Below are 17,606 nucleotides of genomic sequence, written 5' to 3' on the forward strand. Positions count from 1 at the left end.
TCAGAGTATCCACACAATGCTCCTACTGAGGATGAGGCAAATTTTATATTCTACATCTTCCATTAGTCATATTTACACTTAACAGATACCTGAGGACACCATATTCACCCTTGACTCAGATCTAATCACCAAGCACAAGCAACTTGAAGAGCTCAAGCAAAATGAGGAAGGCAAGCTTGAGCAATTCCTACAGCAACAGTTCAAGGAGATGTGACTTCAATGATGTTCCTGCTGAAAATCTCTCACTCACCAGAAGTGTAGTGGTTCTGGATCACGGGACACTTGGTCAGATTGTCTTACTCATATCTACTTATCCTCACCTCATCCGGATGCCTAGTCAGGCATTGGACTCTCTCGTCTATGGTATATAAGAGCTCTGTACTATGATGGAGAACTTCAGAGTTCTCCCATCCAAATCCCTATATTCTTTTGGCTGGTTCACACCTCAAGTGCTCTCTCGCTTTCTATCTCTCATATCCTATTGTGCCGTTGTTCTGAGTTCCAACTCCGGGTCACCATCACATATTTTGAACCTCCATCTACAACAACCTACACATTAAGTAAAACCTTTGCTTGTTGTGTCTGACAGTCTGATCACCTGTCAACCCCCGAGCATACAAATTCATACCAGTCAACAACCGCCCACCACATATGGCCGACCAAAAACACCAACATGTGTTACAACCTGCGTGGTCAAGTACAAGCTCACTTGTTGTCGGCACCGCCTAGCCCAAGCCATAGCAGTGACAAACTAGGTTTGCTCACTCCGTCTCCAGAGACACCAGTGCAGACCTCTCACCTTGGCGGTAATGAGGTGCACTCAATTCATCGTGGGAGATCCTCCAAGCCGCGTGCTCATTGAGACCCCGTTGATACAGCGGTCATAGCTGAGGCTCCCATGTCTGATATGGAGGATGAAACCCCGCTTACCCTGGAGGACAGGAAGGATGGCAAGAATATATCCGCCATTGAGGGGAAACTATCCACACCCCAGCAACACACTGTCACCAAAGCCAAGGACAGCCTTACGGCCAAACAGCGTGCACGTATCCACAAGCACTACAAGTCCGTGCTTGGCAGCGAATCATCAAGTACCAGCAACAACGTGAGTGACAACTTGTCAGACAGCAAGTCAGAAGAAGCTCCACCCACCCAAGACAAGGGCAAGGGTGTAGACCCCAAGAATTGGGGAGCGTCAGAGCTTTCCAAAAATGAAATAAATGTGGATACTCAATGTGCAATGATGAGCGAATACAGCTGCAAACACATGCTGAAATGCAGCCCCATGTGGACACTGATAACAAAGACAACATCCCGGAACTGCAGGACATATCAGATGATGAGGACGAGGATGGAGATTTCCATATCCCTCACAACATCATTGATAAGATCAACAGGATGCGTACCTCACTGAAGTCACACATTGCACAGCTCAAAGGCAAGCACGCAAAGAAAACTGCCAAGGGCGAGACAAAGAAAGTAGCTTCCGAGCCAGCCCCAGGGCCCTTGGTAAGCGTCAGACAGGTTACATTGCCTAAAACAAAAACAAAGCATTATAAGAAGTCCACAACCAATGCAGCAGAAAGCCAGAACGTGGGGACATACCTGAACCCATGATCGAGTTAGCTGGCAATGATTCAATCTGCCAGATGATCAAAAACACAGTCACAGACTATGCTGGACAGGAAAGACGCAAGGCAAAAGCTAAGTAAACTGTTGCAAAGAAATTTGCGCCATCTGCAATGAATGCATTGGCGCAGATTAATCCAACAAGCTTCCTAGAAAATGTGTTCCAACAGTTGAAGTCAGGGAAACATAAATTACTCACTGGGAAAGCAACAACAGGCACAGGCATCCCTTCGAGCAGTTCTTCAAGCTCATCAAGTTCTTCCAGCTCATCAGATTCAGAAACCAGCTCCAGCTCATCTGAGGATTCAGACAGTGAGGATAGCAACTCAGACTACAAGCCGAGCTTGTTGTCACCATCTTCCAACTCATCATCAGAATCCTTTTTGTCATCACCATCCTTGGGCAGGGGCTGGGTGCAACAAACTCGAAAGCAGCATCAACAAGCATCGCACCAACAGTGTTGCAACAAAAAGAAGTGCGCCCACAAGGATACACAAACATTACTCCAACTGATCACTCCAGAACGATACAATGGTAGGGTCAACATGATGACATACCACCACTTCATGACGGAGTCAATGACATATGTCACCGATGGGAAGGTAAAGAAATCCCAACAGGTTGCACTAATCACACACTACATGGATGGCCGTGCACGCAAATTCTATGTAACCCAAGTATCATTAGCTCTTCATAAATGGGGACTTACCAAGTTCTTCTCTGAACTATTCAATTATTGTTTCTCTGTTGACTTTAAACTATGCATGCATGACAAAATACATTGTTTCAATCAGAGAGGAATGCCGATTAAAGATGTCTTGTACAAACTCACCAGGTATTGGAATATCATTGGTGAAATGGATGAATGCACCAAGGTGCTGCATGTCTGGACATGTTTGGACAACAGCATGCAATGAGAACTATGGTGCAAACACCTCAACCCAGAGGTATCTGGGCTCAACGAAGTTGTTGAAACTGCCAAAATCATTGAAGTGGCCAATAGCATGGTGAACAGAGACCTGCACAGAAGCAACAGGTCAGCCACTAACAACAAGCCTTACCGCTTCCCATGGGAAGAACAACCCTGACACCACCAAGAACAACAGTGTGGTCCTCAGTTCAAACCAAGTGGCTTCCAAAGACCGCCCTTTGACTTTGAACTCAATATGAACAGCCTACCATTGATGGCCTCATTGAGTCAACGAGAATAACAATGAGAACATCATGACAGGCTCAAGAGGTGTCAGCAACACTTCAAGCCCAAGCTGAGCAAAGAAGAGCACGAGTGACATGTCAACAATGGATTGTGCTTTGAATGCCATAAGCCAGGCCACTTGTCCTGGAACTGTCCAGCAAGTAAAACCTATGAATCAGACAAAGCGGGCAAGCTGCCCGGGGTTAGCAGCAATGCAATGACATTAGACTATGGTGATCCTGAGGTAGTACACACCTTGGTGGCTGGGTCTAGCACAGACAGACAGTCCTGTTGTTACTTCCAACGTGATTGGATATGTCGACACATCCGATGGACGCAAGTATGTTGATTTTGGGGATCCACTACTTGAAAAAGCTCTCAAAATCCTAACAGACATGAAACACCCGTTCTACACATGCAGCACACATGAATGGGTTCTCTTTGTTGGGCCCGTTGAATGGTAATTGATGGTACATCTTTCTTGGTTTCTTGTGAGGTGAGGATTGATGACTGACAGCCCGAGATCTTTATAGGTGTCTTTCTTCACTTGTTCGGACATCGACACCCATAGCGCATCCAAGATTGGGAGTTTGAGGGGCGGGGATAGGGCATGGCTGGCCCCGTGGACAAGCAGGAGCAGGAGCAGGGGAGAGCAAAAGTGGGAGCGCGGTTGACGCATGGCTTGATTTTGTACATGTGACTTAGTTGGACCTAATCTAGTGTATTCGGTTTCTATTTTTGAGTCAGATCACTTTGAGTAATCACACTCCTTCTATCTAAGCTACGAGAGCCCAACATGGCTGACAGCCAAGATCTCAATTGAAACTGAGCTAATTGAGGCCAATTTGTACCTCAAATAAAGTGGGGCCTTGTAATAGTTCCATTCAAAGCTATGCTAAGCTAATCAACAATTTTCTAGCTCCCTAGTGTAGCTAAGGTAAAACAGCCTCGACTAGTGGCAGTTGCGACCTAGTGACTAGGGATACTGTGTCCCAAAGATGGTAGCGAAGGTACAAAGATATATAGAGATGGACTGAAGGTGAACCAGAGACAGCAAAGGTAAAGGAGATGTGTGTAGTAGCAAGGAGAAGCTGCTAAATATGGCAGAGTAAGATGGAGATGACAAGTCAACATCAAGTTAACTTGGAGTATGAGTTAGATAGAGATGACAAACATGAAAGAGTGTCAAAGACAACAGAGGTGTTGGGGCAGGATTAAATCAATATTCATACTATCAAATACAAGTTGAATGCTACCATTATTTATATTGTAAGTCCAGATCTTTGGATAAGCTCCAGATGAGTAAGTGTGGAGTATTGTGAGTAATCACCAAAGAAGACTGAGATTGTAAGAATATAAAACATGACAGGCGTAACTGCGGAATAATGACAGGTGTAGAAGAGTGACAGCAAGAATGTTGAGTGAGTTGATCATAAGATAATGTGTTGACTGATAATTCACAAGTGTATCAACATCTACTCCATAGCTGCTGAAGATACCAAAGCAGTACCAAAGGAGCAAACATGTACTGGAGTTTGACTGAAAATGCATGGGCATGACAACCAGACTGGGCTGTCAAATGTTGTTCAAGACCTGGGCCAATTGCAGATTTTTTGGCAGCCTGGTAAAGCCAATAACCAATATAACCAATAAATAAAAACAAGAAAAGAAAGAATCAAGCTATTATGATTAAACATCAAATCAAACACCTGTCAAACACCTGCCAAATACCATTCAAAAACCCATCAAACACCAGCCAAACACCATTCAAACACCAGTCAAAAACCTGTCAAATGCCTGTCAAAAAACTATTAAAAGAGGGTTAATAACTGCATTCAATTGAACTGGTCCTTTGATTAGCATTTGACAGGTGTTTGATGAACACTTGATTTGATGTCCAATCATAATAGTTTGATTCTTTTTTCTCTTGTTTTTCTACTGGTTATATTGGTTATTGGCTTTACTGGGCTGTCAAAAAAATTACAATTGGCCCGGGTCTTGAACAACATTTGACAGCTCAGTCTGGTTCATGAGTTGGCTGCTATATAAAGTGCCCATAATATATTTTAAACCTCTGTTACCACATATCACAAAATCATAAGCATACCTTCCCATAACTTATTTTAAATAAAATCCAGTGCCTAGATTGGATAAGTTTTGGAAAGGTATGCAAGATTATTTCAACCACTCACCCAAGGTATCCTAATTAGATTGGCAAAACATATTGGTATATTTTTCTAGTGCAGTTAACTGGTATCAGTTTGACACCAGCTAGCATTTCATAGAATTGGGTTTTGGTCTTCACTCCACATGATGTTCACTCATACATGGCCAGCCCTCAGGTTTGAAAAATCCCAAAGGGTGGGATGGGTTGGTGTTGAGATAGGAGTAATACATCTGTTTTTGGAATATAATTTGTTTAGCCCAACCATCCTGTGTTGGTACATTGGAGTCATGCTCATGTGTCTAACTCAACCCACCCTTATGTTTTGCCTGAATGCAAATATATGTTGTGTTTATTCTATCAGAGTGAGGGGTCCAGCACTGGTACTGCACAAAGGAATTGTTGGAATTCAAAAAGTTGCGCGGCATGAGTGAGAGAACTCCGTTGCAACCTTGTAAGGAGGTAATCTACGATACAGCATGTCTATATATGTCGTAAGGACAAATCAACAAGTAATCTACTGCGGAGCATTTTTGTAAACAAAGCAGAATATTAAACAGAGTGCACTATATGGGCTGCAGCTTGTCATGTGCACTACTAATACATTTTAGAAACAAAGGAGAACAAATATAAGACTGAAATATTTCCATTAGGAATTTCCCTTCCTTCTTACCACCATCTTCCTCCCTTCCAGACACCATTTTACTTGCCCTCATGATGCCTTGTGTCCTCTGTGCTGCTTGTGCACTACAAGGCCTACAACACCCCAATTGTGAGCAACAATGTCTGTATGAATCCCCATTCAGAGCTTACCATTTGCACACAGACTGGCTGGTCAGGGTAGGCCAGCACACTTACCTTTACCAGTGTAAGCACTGTGACAGCAGCTGGCTTGACCTCACTCACACCTGTTGTCACGAAAAAATCAACAAGCATTCACAGCACACAGCACTGACAGCTGCTTTCTTGGCACTGCTGCTGCCATCTCTGCCCCCTCTTTTCTCTGATCTCCCTGCTGGCAACAATCCAGTTGAGTACATCAGTGCACTAACTGGTGACTTCCTCCCAGATGCTTTCTTGCATGCTGCAGAGGCTCAAATGTGTTCTTTCCCCAGCCAGCATCCTCTTGTGTTGGAAGATACGGTCCAGCAAGAGGGGGAACTTGAGCTGGACTGAGGTGCCATTGACCCCAATTGTTTCATGTCTCCACCTGAGGACCAGCTTGGTGTCAACTTGATGGCAGCTAATCTGGCTGCCTTTATGGATGGTGCTTCTATCTCTTCAGAAGATGAGCCTGCTGAGATTGAATTTGGTACCAACAGCTACTTACAGCCTTTTTCAGAAGGTAACATTTTTTCCCGTTGCTTTTTGTTCTTTTTGTTTGATCAATAAAAATTGCAGGCCCCACCACTGGAGTTGAGCAAGGCTCAGTCTGACCTGCACAAAATACATCAAGGAAGTCCTATGATGGTTTCCTTGAACCAATAAGGAAGTACATTACACTCAATTTTTTCCATTCCAAATATAACCTTGTTTGCCCACAGACATGTCTCCTAAACATCATGCAGCATCTCCTGCACTTAAAATTCTCTGACTTGCAAATGGAGTCCATTCTATGGATGGCTAGTTTGCTCAGGGTCAATGACCTCCATTCTGTCAAGGTCCTGAAGTCCTCTAATGACACCTTCCATTCACAATATGGTATGCCAACCACATGGTGCAAAAGTCAACTGGATCATGTTTATTATATCAATGACCTTGCAGTCTTGATTTCTCAAGTCTGTCAACCCTCATTCAAAAACATGCTATTTATATCACTGACATCAACTTGTTCTAGGAGTTTGCAAACCCATAGATTTTTCTGCACCTCCACTTCTATCCAGAGGATGCAGGCAAGCATTTTGCACAGGCCTGGTGGGCATCAAAATGGCTTCACAAAATTGACCCAGCACTTACAGCCCCCAAGGCTCACCTGCATGGTGACCAGGATATCTACATCTACAAGTTTGCCAACCTGATGGATGTTCATCTAGTCATTCCTGAGCACTGGTTCACACATTGTGGTTCTGATGAACACTAGCATTCATTGACTTGGATGTGGCCTGTAGCCAAAGTGACCAATCACTGGGGGCATTCGTCAATGTTTCCAGGAAAAACATGTCAAAAACATTTAAAATATTTTGCTCAAAATGCCAAATTTTGGAAGGTGACCTGCTCAATTAGGAAGAAGGCCATCAAAACATTTTGAATGTTTTCTACAAAAACATGGACAATTGCCCCAGTGAATCAAAGGGGCACGAGGGGCTATCTGGCATTTAAAACCCAGTTAAAAACAGCTGAATGAGAAGCAATCTAAAATTATCTGGTGTGACAAGAAGAAGGATAAAGCCATGGGCAGATCATAGCCCTGAGTCTTGACCTGAGTTATTCTTAGCATCTGAAGCCTGACAACAGAGTTGCCTGCTCTGTGGGATAAGATAACAACCTGGAGTGCATCTATTCTAATGCACACCCCATTCCAGCTATAACAAAAATGTGACCCATCTACCTAATTGGATTGCCTGTGTGTTAACAAGGTTTGCACTCAGTTGAGTGTAACAAAACAAGTTCCTGAGTTTGATTACATAGCACATCAACACCCCCTTGCCATCTTCATCCCCTCACATCCTCTCCCACAACTTTTCTTAATACCCCACCAGCCACTGCCTCAAGCCAACTTGGATCCCTATGTACAGGATGGCTTGTACATTTTCTGTAGGTACAAGTGGTGTTGGACCAGGTACAGTGATAACAAACAATCCATTACATGCAAGACATGGAAAAAACACAATCCTTGTGAACCTGAACCAGCCATTCCCACATCAGTAGCAAATTTCCTCTGTACTTTACACCAGACAATTCCTCAAACACAAACATCTGAGGCTGGCCCCTCTATGACCAACCCTTGCTATTTTACTGCTGGCTCAGATGTATGAAAGAGTACTCCACTCAAGCAGAGATGCACAGCAGGCCAACCTGAGCCTTTTCAGGGCTCTTTACCTGGACACAATTAACCAGAGGGCTTTCTTGCTCACCAGGTATGTGTATGTACAGTGTTCATGACCTTACTCACTTTTTGGATGTTGTAACACCTTCACTTGTCCCCACCATTTGTAGAGGACAAGCAGGACAAGCACCAGCATAACAAAGATAAGAAAACTGTAGATTCAAACCCAGAGGGAGCACAGGTGCGCTTCACAATGCTCAGCCCATACTCACATAACTTGCTCTTCTAGTAGACATTCTTCTTTGAGGAACTGGCACACCCCAATTTTTTAAAGGATGATAACAACCAAGACAGACTTGTGAACATTGAAGCTGAAGACTGCAATTTGGATATGCTGGATGAAGGGGAGCAGCAGCAGCAGCAGCAAGGGGATATGCAACCAGAGAGCAAGCATGGGGATGAGGAAGGCAAGGGTGAGCATGGAGGTGGTAAAGACAAAGAGGAAGTTCTTCAGCATGCCCAGATTCATGCAATGCAACCAGACTATGAGGTTGAGGAGGACTGCTGTCCACCTACTCCCTCACCTGCCTCCAAGGATCTGCTTCTGCCACCTCCCTCCAACAACCATGCCCTTTTGACTTACACAGAGGAGAATGCCGGAGCTCTTTCAAACTGCTGCACTCAAAAATGCATGCACTACTGAGGAATGTTTCCATCTTCTTTGCAATGCTCATATTAACAGTGATCACTACAAAATATCACCATGTGCATCAATACCTGCTTGGCATATACTGGTCCATTTGCACCCTTTGAAAAGTGTCCAACATGTGGCAAGGACCGCTATGAATCTTGCAAGTCTAGTCATAACAAGAAGGTACTTCGGTGCATGTTCACTACTATCCCAATTGGTCCCCAGATCCAAGCTCTTTGGCAACATTCCAAGAGTGCCAAGAGGATGCATTACCATTAGGAGTGCACTACTGAGCTGCACTCACAGTTTGATCAAGGCAACCACCATGCAACAGATCCAATTGATGATGTCCTCAAGGGCATGCCATCAAAAATGCCTCTTGCTAGCCCTAACTTGGACAAACAATGCATTATTTATTGCATTTTTTGATTTGGCTGGGCTTTGGCCTTATCTATTATATAAGCAGGTATGTGACCAAGCATGTGATGGGTCTGGACCATAACATCATATGATGCAAGGATCACAAATATGGTGTGCTTATATTACTAAGTACTTTGTATTCCTATTTAGGCAGGAGCCCTACCTTTGGATACATGGTCTGTGCTCAGCTGTCCAATAATATATAGACTGTAATCAATGACCTGGAACTCCAAGAGTTTTTTTTTTGAGATTTCTCCTTAGCTCTGTTTGTAAATCCAAGTCTCAAGTCCTCTCATCAAAGCATCTACTTCTGCCCAAGCCCCATCTAGGGTTAGGATTAGTCTCTCTCACTCATCATCATTCCTTGTTTGCATGTACAGTGACTCCCCTAGTTAAGGGCTGTTCACAGACATGCATGGCAATAATATTGGCCTTGGGCAGGATACTGGATGTGCATTCAGCAAGACTGTTGACTTGAGCCCTCTCTTACGTGACAAGGCGCACAAGCACAATTTCAAGATCTATGTGAATGCCTTCCATGAGTAAACACACAGTTGGCTATGTCAGCTCAGGTTCCATCCACTCTATCTCCCTGACACTGGCCTCTCAGACTTTGAGGTCATGGAGCATGTCTTTTCTTCATCAAATTCTACTGATGTTAACTGTTATGCCTTGTCATTCTATTTCCTTCAGAGTCTTGACCTCCACTTTCAACAGAGACAATGGCAGATATGGTGACTTCCATAAGTTTTTTTGTCATGTATTTACTGTTCCCCTGCTAACACATTGCATAGCTAATTTTCTGTATCAGAAGTACTGCCAGGTGCTCACACTCATCACCAATTACACACCGGCTGTCAAGGAGCTATGCAATTGCTTGACAATCACTGAGGCTGACATCAGCATATGGCTTGACCTCAAGCACTTGTTCTTGATAAACCTGAAGGAGGAGCCTGATGAATGATAACTCAGTGCTGAATACGTATAAGCTCTGAGGGCTTGTGAAAAAGCAGTTGAAGTTCAGTCTGTGGACAATTAATCGAACAACAACGTACCTTTTGCATAATGGGTCAGCAACTTAATAATAGTAGCAAGGTTTAAAGCCTTAGCAAAAGCGACTGACTGCAGAGTGTGTCCCCTATTTATTCAGCATTGATGACATACTAACAAAATCACTAGCATCAAGTGGCAGCATGTATCTGAGCCATTCAAGCACACAATAGACAACATTGACTACTTGCACAATGCAAGCAAGACACTGATACTAGAGAACGTGCACTGGCATGCCACTGACAAACTTGTAATCTGTGGCCAAGTCATCATTGACCTCAAGACATGTTGTTGTATCACCAAGATGTGGTTAAAATCCTCACCTGAGTACCTTGCTGCAGCTGATTACCTTCAACATCAATATTTCTATGCAGCCTCCAAAGATCTCCAGCTCTTCATTATTAAGAGCTTGCAAAAACACATATTGCCAAGATAGATAAACTTCTACTGCTGTACCTATCCCTCAGATTTGACTGACACTTATTCTACAGTATATAAGATGTGGACATCCATTGGGAAGGCAATCCAGAAACAATTGTACCCAATCTGCATTACCCTCAAACACTACAACACACTTGTAGCAAGGATGAATCTGCCAGCTGCGTGGATCAGATGGGATAACATCATCCAGTACATGTTCCTTTCCAAGCTTAACATACTAAAGCACTTGTACTTTCAACAAGACATCTGCAAACAGCCTTGGACAAAGCCCATTAGCTGAAATGTGGCTACAAAGTACTACAAGATACTATGGGCAAGGGAGGAGATCACATGGTTGAATATCAAGGTTCAACAGCTTTGAGCATGGGTTCTTGCTGAGAATGTGGATATCAGACAGCACAAGAAGCATCTCCAAAAAAGCAAGTCCCCCTTTGCCACAGCCTTAACAGCCCACTTTGCAAGGTATCTTTGTGCAAATGAGATCCATCTCAAAAAGTTGCACAAGTTCAAGTGCTTGCCTGGATACACAGGTGTAAGGGCTTTCAAAATTTCATCAGCAGCAGGGCATTCTCCTAAGGGTGGATTGGATGATCAGGTATATTTTGATGATAACAATCTTCATGCTCATATGCATGATCTCTCAGTTTTTGTAGAAAACATGAACTAGTATTACACATGGGTTCCTATTAGAAGTGAAAAGGTCATGGAATTCACGTCATGTATTGGGCATGTGGTGTGATTCAAGAGAAGCAGTGTGGTTCATCAAAATATGTGTACAGAACTGTTCTGCGGATGCATGCTGCATGATGGATGCATGGATGTTGATAAGGTCAGTTTGATGCAGATTCATCCACATATGTCTTTACCTGTTGACCACACTCCACTGCATCCCACTCCTTCAACCTCATGTCATCTCAACAACATTTGTTCTTGGATTAAAAGCCAGGACCCACACCTTTTGAGAATTGACATCTGCTGTGAATGTTATCACTGCCGCTGCCTTGCAGGCCATGCAGCAGCAGCAGCCCTGACCACCAGTGACATCAACGCTTCAACACAACTTCATTCCTCATTCTGCGGGAGACCAGGCAATCAATATGCAGTATGATCTGACTTTGTCTTTAATATGGAGGACTCAGTGCATGCTTTGCTCTCATATATGCTCCAGCACTAATTCCATGATATAGGTAAATACTATGTCTCATATGACAGATGGTTTTTTCATTGGTTTTGCTGTGTGCCCCAGATAAGATCCTGATACTCCTCTTGACAACTCATGCATTGAGATTGAAACATTTTCCAGTTACCATGCCAACCTCAATCCCTACATTCAATCTGCAATCACCAGATTTGAAGCCATCATCCGCAATGACATTGCCACCAAACACATCTGGATGTTTGGTACACACCTTTGTTCTGTTGATCCTGGGGGTGGATATGTGATAGTTGATGGTTGCTTCTCCATGCAAAAAACATTGTCTTTGTCTCAACCACCTGCACCCACATCCATGTCCATGTCCACATCTGTTTTGCAGTTGCAGCCCCTTTCAAGCCACCCTTGCCTGCTACACCCTCCTAGCCTTCTTCAAAGCCACCCCCACTTTTGGCCCCACCCCACCTTGCACCTCAGCCCTGCTCTCAACAACACACTCTTTCTTCTACTGTTTTGTTGCAACCATCCACCTTCTCCACAATTTCCTCTCTTTCCAGTGCCACACTGTTTCCTCATATTACTCCTGTAACACCATCACCATCAAGGCACTACTACTCAGACACCCTTCATGCTCCTTCTGCATTGGCCTTGCATTCCACGACCCTGTTATCTGTCTTGTCCTTGAAGCCACATTGAGAACATAGCCAAGACTTCATTGTTGATGACCACTACAACTCTAATACACCTATCACCCTCTATAATACCTCAGCCCTTCTCTCCGGCAACCTCATCAGGAACTTCGCAGTCATCTTTTCGGACTTTTCTTACTTTTAATGCCCTTTGTCTTGGTAGACCAAGCCGCAAGCCAGACCAGGGAGAAAAGTCGGAAAGTTTGTTATCTTATCACGCGGCGAATCGCACTCAGTAGAAATCAAGTAATATACGCTAATTGTCACCATACATAAAAGAGTGCATGTGGTGATCTGCCCAGCGGTTAACATAGAAAGTACAAAACGCGTCCAATGAATCATGAAACTGCAACTCCTCTGGTAGAGTTGCGGTACCGTACACTGGGATGAGGTGCGCGCCTCGCGAAATGGAATCGAGATGGATGACAGCCATGTTGGGCCGATTTCCAAGGTACTCGGGGCGAACGACCCACATCCCAGTCGCTGGGTCTGGCCGATTTCCTACGGGTACAAACCAATGAATAAGAGCACATGGGTACTCCCTACCTTTGCGTGCAACCGAAAAAAAGAGATATACCCTCCCTACTGCCATGCCTCGCATACCCGGCTTCTCGCTGTCCATCTCGATGAAAACTGTGTCGCGTCGCGCATACTGGCCTCGCCAGCAGGGATGACATCAGATCCACTCACGTTGCATCCCCCCGGCTCCACAGTAGTCGCTAGGTGCCCAAAAGCGAGCAATGGCAGAGTGCCGGACATACACAGGCCCAGAAAACTCAGGGTACTGCTCGATTGGGACCGGGCTAATGGCGTGATCGTGATGCAGATATAACTGATCGAACAGAAAGCGGCGGATCAGGGATGGAAGAGTGGGCTGGTGAATTGTGGCGGCGAGGTCAACAACATTGCGTGGATACGCAAACGCACGCTCTATACAAGAATGAGCAGCGATGTTCGAGAAATAAGAACTGCACTTACTGCGGGTATGGGCCAACTCAATCGCCGACATGACCTTGGGTCCAGTCATGGGCAGTTGGTCCTCTTCCGAATCCACGGGGACAGGTAGAATACTATCGGGAGGGTAGGGTATTCGCCACTGAGAAGCATTCATTGATAACTTGATGTGTCGCCGACCAACATCCCGCGCTCTTCGAACAAGTGTCTTGCCGCATGAAGTTTGTCGAGCCGGACCAAGATGCGAAGCATTTGATAAAGGGCCTTGAATCGATTCGATCGTCGCCACGGCTTCTTGACGGCGATGATATGTTTTGACTCGGTAATCGACGAGCACAGCCCGTTTGGCGACCCAAAAAGAATAATTGAATACCGGTAGTGGAAGAGTGAATGTTGACGTGGGAGCGATATGCTGTTGAGGCGAACACCGGTATCAATAAAGATAGATCAAAGGTTGTGGAAACGAGAAAGGGCGGTGTCGAGGTGGTCGAGATCGTCAGCGGACAAGCTATTCTGACGCGCGATGTAACAAAAGTCGAGGAATGCTGAGAGGCATTGTACCATTTTGACGGGGACAAAGCCAGCGATTGCCGGCAAATAAACCTGATGTCATCGGTGGAGTAAGCATTGCGAGAAGGACATCGAGAACAGCGTACACACCTTCATGAGAGCCTTGCTGTCGTCACCTGTCCATTGCTCAAAATCCCGACCGTCGGGGAATCGGTGTAGCCCCGGGAAAGAGGGTACTAGATTGATTCTGAGGAGATGTCAGATGCGGACGGGCCAATTAAGAAAGTGGAGCACATACCAACGATCAATCTCATCGATGATAGCACTGCCCTGTGTCTCGCCGTGGACAATCTTGAGGTACGCGTTGACCCACGCAACAATGTGGTCCTTGAAAGTGCCCTTGATGACTTGGTGAAGGAGATCAGGGGATAATAGCTCGTGGATGTCGGCACGAGGGAAATGATGCATAAATGGCTTTTCAGAAATTCAGTTCTAAATGCTCGAAGACACTACGTGAAAGAGTACTTACCCGATAATCCTGTCGTATCCCATATTTTGTCCACAGGGCGTTTGTATCAAGTCGGGCACAGTAGTGGTCCGTTTTATCGCATGTCCGTCGTCGAGCATCCGGATCATCAGGCGCATCTGGCTTCGCATCGCACCTGTATAAAGTCAGCTTAGAAAATGTCAGAAAACAAAACAGCTTACTTGGGACACCAGCCTGAGACTATTCCCGACAGCCAAACCTGTTCGGGGTAGTCAGCAATATATGGTCCGAGACCATAGATCGCCTGTCAGAAGTGTCCATCCGGGCACTTAATAATTTCTGGGGTCTCCATTCCAGCCGCTGGCGGCTGGAAGACCCTTCGGAGTGCCTCATGGTAGAGTTGCCGGCAGAAGGCTTGGAACTCGGGCTTCTGACGGTGCTTCCGTTTGGCTAGGGACAACATTAGCGAAGGTAATGAGCAGGAAAGCTCTACTTACTGCGAGGGATTGGAAGGAAGGCCACAGGCAATACCGAGTTGGTATGTCCGCAACGCGCCGTGTTTGATAGGTTTCCCGGTGACATATATACCGGGTGGAACTCCTGGTGTCCTGTCGCAACAGACACTGTAGTCTTGTCACTGCCGGCGACAATGGGAACGAACATGGCACCATGCGTGCGTGGATCATCAGCCAAGGTATCCTAAAGTTCAAATCCGTCAGCTGAACAGTAAAAGAGGGAGGGGATTCACATACCGCTTGACGCCAAGCCCATTCACCGGACATGAGGTCCGAAAACACCCGCTTGCCTTCATGGTTGAAGTGCCGATATGGAGCATAGTGTATCTTGTCCTCGAAGTCCCGTGTTGCGAGTTGATGATGGAGGATGGCACGGGAGTCTCGGGTGCAGAGCTCATACGTCTCTGTCATCCATTTCGGAGGTGACAGAGGTCGAGGGCCACTGTAGCGAATCTTGTACACCTTCCATGGTATGCCGCCCTCGGGGATTTGGTCGATGGTGTCATAGACGTCCTTTTCATTTCTCCAAGGGGCTGCATCACCGTGTGGGGTGACTACAGCATCCCAGAAGCTGAGGGCACGCCTAATCTCGGAAGCTGAGGACTCGGCCGTCACATAGTGGTCAAACGCGAAGTCAAACTCTGCCCGTGAGTCAAATGGAGCCCAGGAATCAGGTGTGTGGGCAGGGGGAGCGGGAGGAGGGGGAGGAGGAGGCTCATCCTCCAGGAGAAAGCGTCCAGCTGCTGTGGTTTTACGGCCTGAAAAGCGAAGTTAGAAAAAACCGTACAACCAGAACATTTTTACGTACCGCTGAGATGAGGGTGCGGAATAAAAGTAGCCTTGGGGCGGGGTATATTTGGGTCTGGAAGGTCCTCAGAAACGCTCCGGTGCTGAAGGTTGAGGTGCCGGAGAAGCCCAGCTTGTGAGATGCACTTGCGAGGGCAATGAGGGCATGCAACGGGGGTGGCACGAGTATTGGCAGACATGGTTGAAAGTCGAAATGAGAGGGCGGTTGAACCAAGTGGTTTAGCGACGCTAGTGGTGACTGAATGGTGGGGAGTAAGAAAAACGTAACATGTGTCAGAACTCATTGTGCCACGTATGTCTTGAACCTCAGCTACTCGCCTAAATTTTCTCTTGTCGTTCGCCCATCTCTTGCGTTAGCTGAAACCGCAGCTCAGCTTTTCCCCATCCTCCATCCCATCCTCTGCAATGGAAACAAGGGCGAAAAAGCAGGCAGGAAAGGACAAGCCTACCTCCGCAACAATGCCCACTGCCCACCGCACCACGTCCACCACCAACTCGCTTCTTGCAGCAGTTGATGCTGCCATGAACCAGCTGCCCTCCCAGCCCAGTAAACGTAGGCGCGCGGCCAGTAACACCGTGGGCGAATCGGCACAAGCCAACAACACCCCAACAAAGCACAACCACAAGCAGCGCAAGCGGAAGGGAACAAAGAAGGCAGAGCAGCTGGCGGAGAACACTCTGCCAGCTACAGTTCCGTCACCTGCTCCACCTCAGGCCCCACTTGCTGATGATCTAGCCTCCAACCCCCGTGGCGGTGTCGCTCCAGCACGTCGCTCGCTGCCGGACCGCAAACGGCAGGAGCATCCGGGCAAGCCAGGCGCCCCCCACCGGAAGCGAACCTCTGCAGAGGTCAGGGCACAGGAAGATGAGAAGGCACGGCTGCATGCACTGTATCTGGAGGCCAAGGCAGTGCAAATGGCGGAGGTTGAGGAGGAGGAGGACCTAGACGAGATTAGAGAGCGCGAGGAAAAGACGTCAGTAGTACTTACAATGGGGGAGGTGTCGAATGCCCCACCCGACTCAGACAACCCGGACTTCGACAAATTTGAGGACCAACAGACCCTAGGCCGAGAGCCAGTCTACTATGGACTTGGTGACGACGAACCTGTCTACTACGAGAGGATCATGATTGGAGTGAGTCTTCAATGCTTGCGTTCTGACTTTTACTCACCTTCATGCTGCAGATAAATGACAGGAAGACTCTTGAAAAAGCTGAGGCGCTAGAGGCAGCAGCCCGCAAGGGTAAGACAAAAGCGGAGCCAAAGGTGGCAAACGACAAGGGGAAGAGAAAGTAAGTGCCACTTGCCACATGTCTATCGGAGGCACTTACCTGTTTCGACTCCCAGGAACACAACGAACACCAGCACCAAGTCCGCGAAAGCCGCAACGTCCACGCTGGCAGGCCTCAAGCCCGTGTGGCGTTCGCAGCCTGTTTTATCAGGTGGATCCCGTGCGCATAGTGGACCGGCTGTCGGCGGCCTTGACGATGATGACGCCCACGCCAATGGGCCGAGTGCTCTTCGTGCGGTGCGGGCGAAGCGTGTTCAGCCACAAAACGACGTATGTTGCTTCGTACTCATCACACCGTGACTAATTACTAATGTGGACTTACTAGATTATTACCATCAAGTCCGACAGCAAGGCGGACACATCCGAAGGTCTCAACGAGCCCTTCCTCTCCACTACCATCAAGAAGGCGGGGAGGCCAACCACGACCAGTACCAAAGTCAAGAAGGCCCCAAAGACGGTATCAACCCGCCCTGCTCGTGCTTCCGGTGGTCGTGGTGGAGCTCGTGTTGCTGTCAAGACCGAGCCCATCACCGACACTCTTCCCATCATCAAGACCGAGCCGGGACTCAAGCCGGTTCTCAACACGGTTACCAAAACGAAAACAACGACCAATATACTCGACTAC

The 17,606-nt window shown here is 46.5% G+C and overlaps 4 protein-coding genes across 4 annotated transcripts; 2 read left to right on the forward strand and 2 right to left on the reverse strand.

Annotated features, from left to right (window-relative positions):
* Window positions 1–898: 898 nt before the first annotated feature.
* On the forward strand, window positions 899–8,677 carry CONPUDRAFT_152893 (uncharacterized protein; the record flags this gene model as incomplete). The annotated part of the gene is made up of 3 exons (XM_007769643.1): window positions 899–1,222; window positions 1,282–1,509; window positions 8,309–8,677. 3 exons carry the CDS (start codon window positions 899–901, stop codon window positions 8,675–8,677), a joined length of 921 nt encoding a protein of 306 aa, XP_007767833.1.
* Window positions 8,678–8,737: 60 nt separating this feature from the next.
* On the forward strand, window positions 8,738–8,944 carry CONPUDRAFT_54640 (uncharacterized protein; the record flags this gene model as incomplete). Its single annotated transcript, XM_007769218.1, has 1 exon — window positions 8,738–8,944. One exon carries the CDS (start codon window positions 8,738–8,740, stop codon window positions 8,942–8,944), a length of 207 nt encoding a protein of 68 aa, XP_007767408.1.
* Window positions 8,945–12,674: 3,730 nt separating this feature from the next.
* On the reverse strand, window positions 12,675–12,893 carry CONPUDRAFT_54522 (uncharacterized protein; the record flags this gene model as incomplete). Its single annotated transcript, XM_007769204.1, has 1 exon — window positions 12,675–12,893. One exon carries the CDS (start codon window positions 12,891–12,893, stop codon window positions 12,675–12,677), a length of 219 nt encoding a protein of 72 aa, XP_007767394.1.
* Window positions 12,894–13,819: 926 nt separating this feature from the next.
* On the reverse strand, window positions 13,820–15,870 carry CONPUDRAFT_152895 (uncharacterized protein; the record flags this gene model as incomplete). Its single annotated transcript, XM_007769645.1, has 8 exons — window positions 13,820–13,975; window positions 14,033–14,118; window positions 14,185–14,356; window positions 14,412–14,544; window positions 14,591–14,628; window positions 14,958–15,068; window positions 15,122–15,642; window positions 15,693–15,870. The coding sequence occupies 8 exons, from the start codon at window positions 15,868–15,870 to the stop codon at window positions 13,820–13,822; spliced, it is 1,395 nt and encodes a 464-aa protein (XP_007767835.1).
* Window positions 15,871–17,606: the final 1,736 nt, after the last annotated feature.

Source organism: Coniophora puteana (genome assembly GCF_000271625.1).
Source record: "Coniophora puteana RWD-64-598 SS2 unplaced genomic scaffold CONPUscaffold_5, whole genome shotgun sequence".
NCBI lineage: Eukaryota > Fungi > Basidiomycota > Agaricomycetes > Boletales > Coniophoraceae > Coniophora > Coniophora puteana.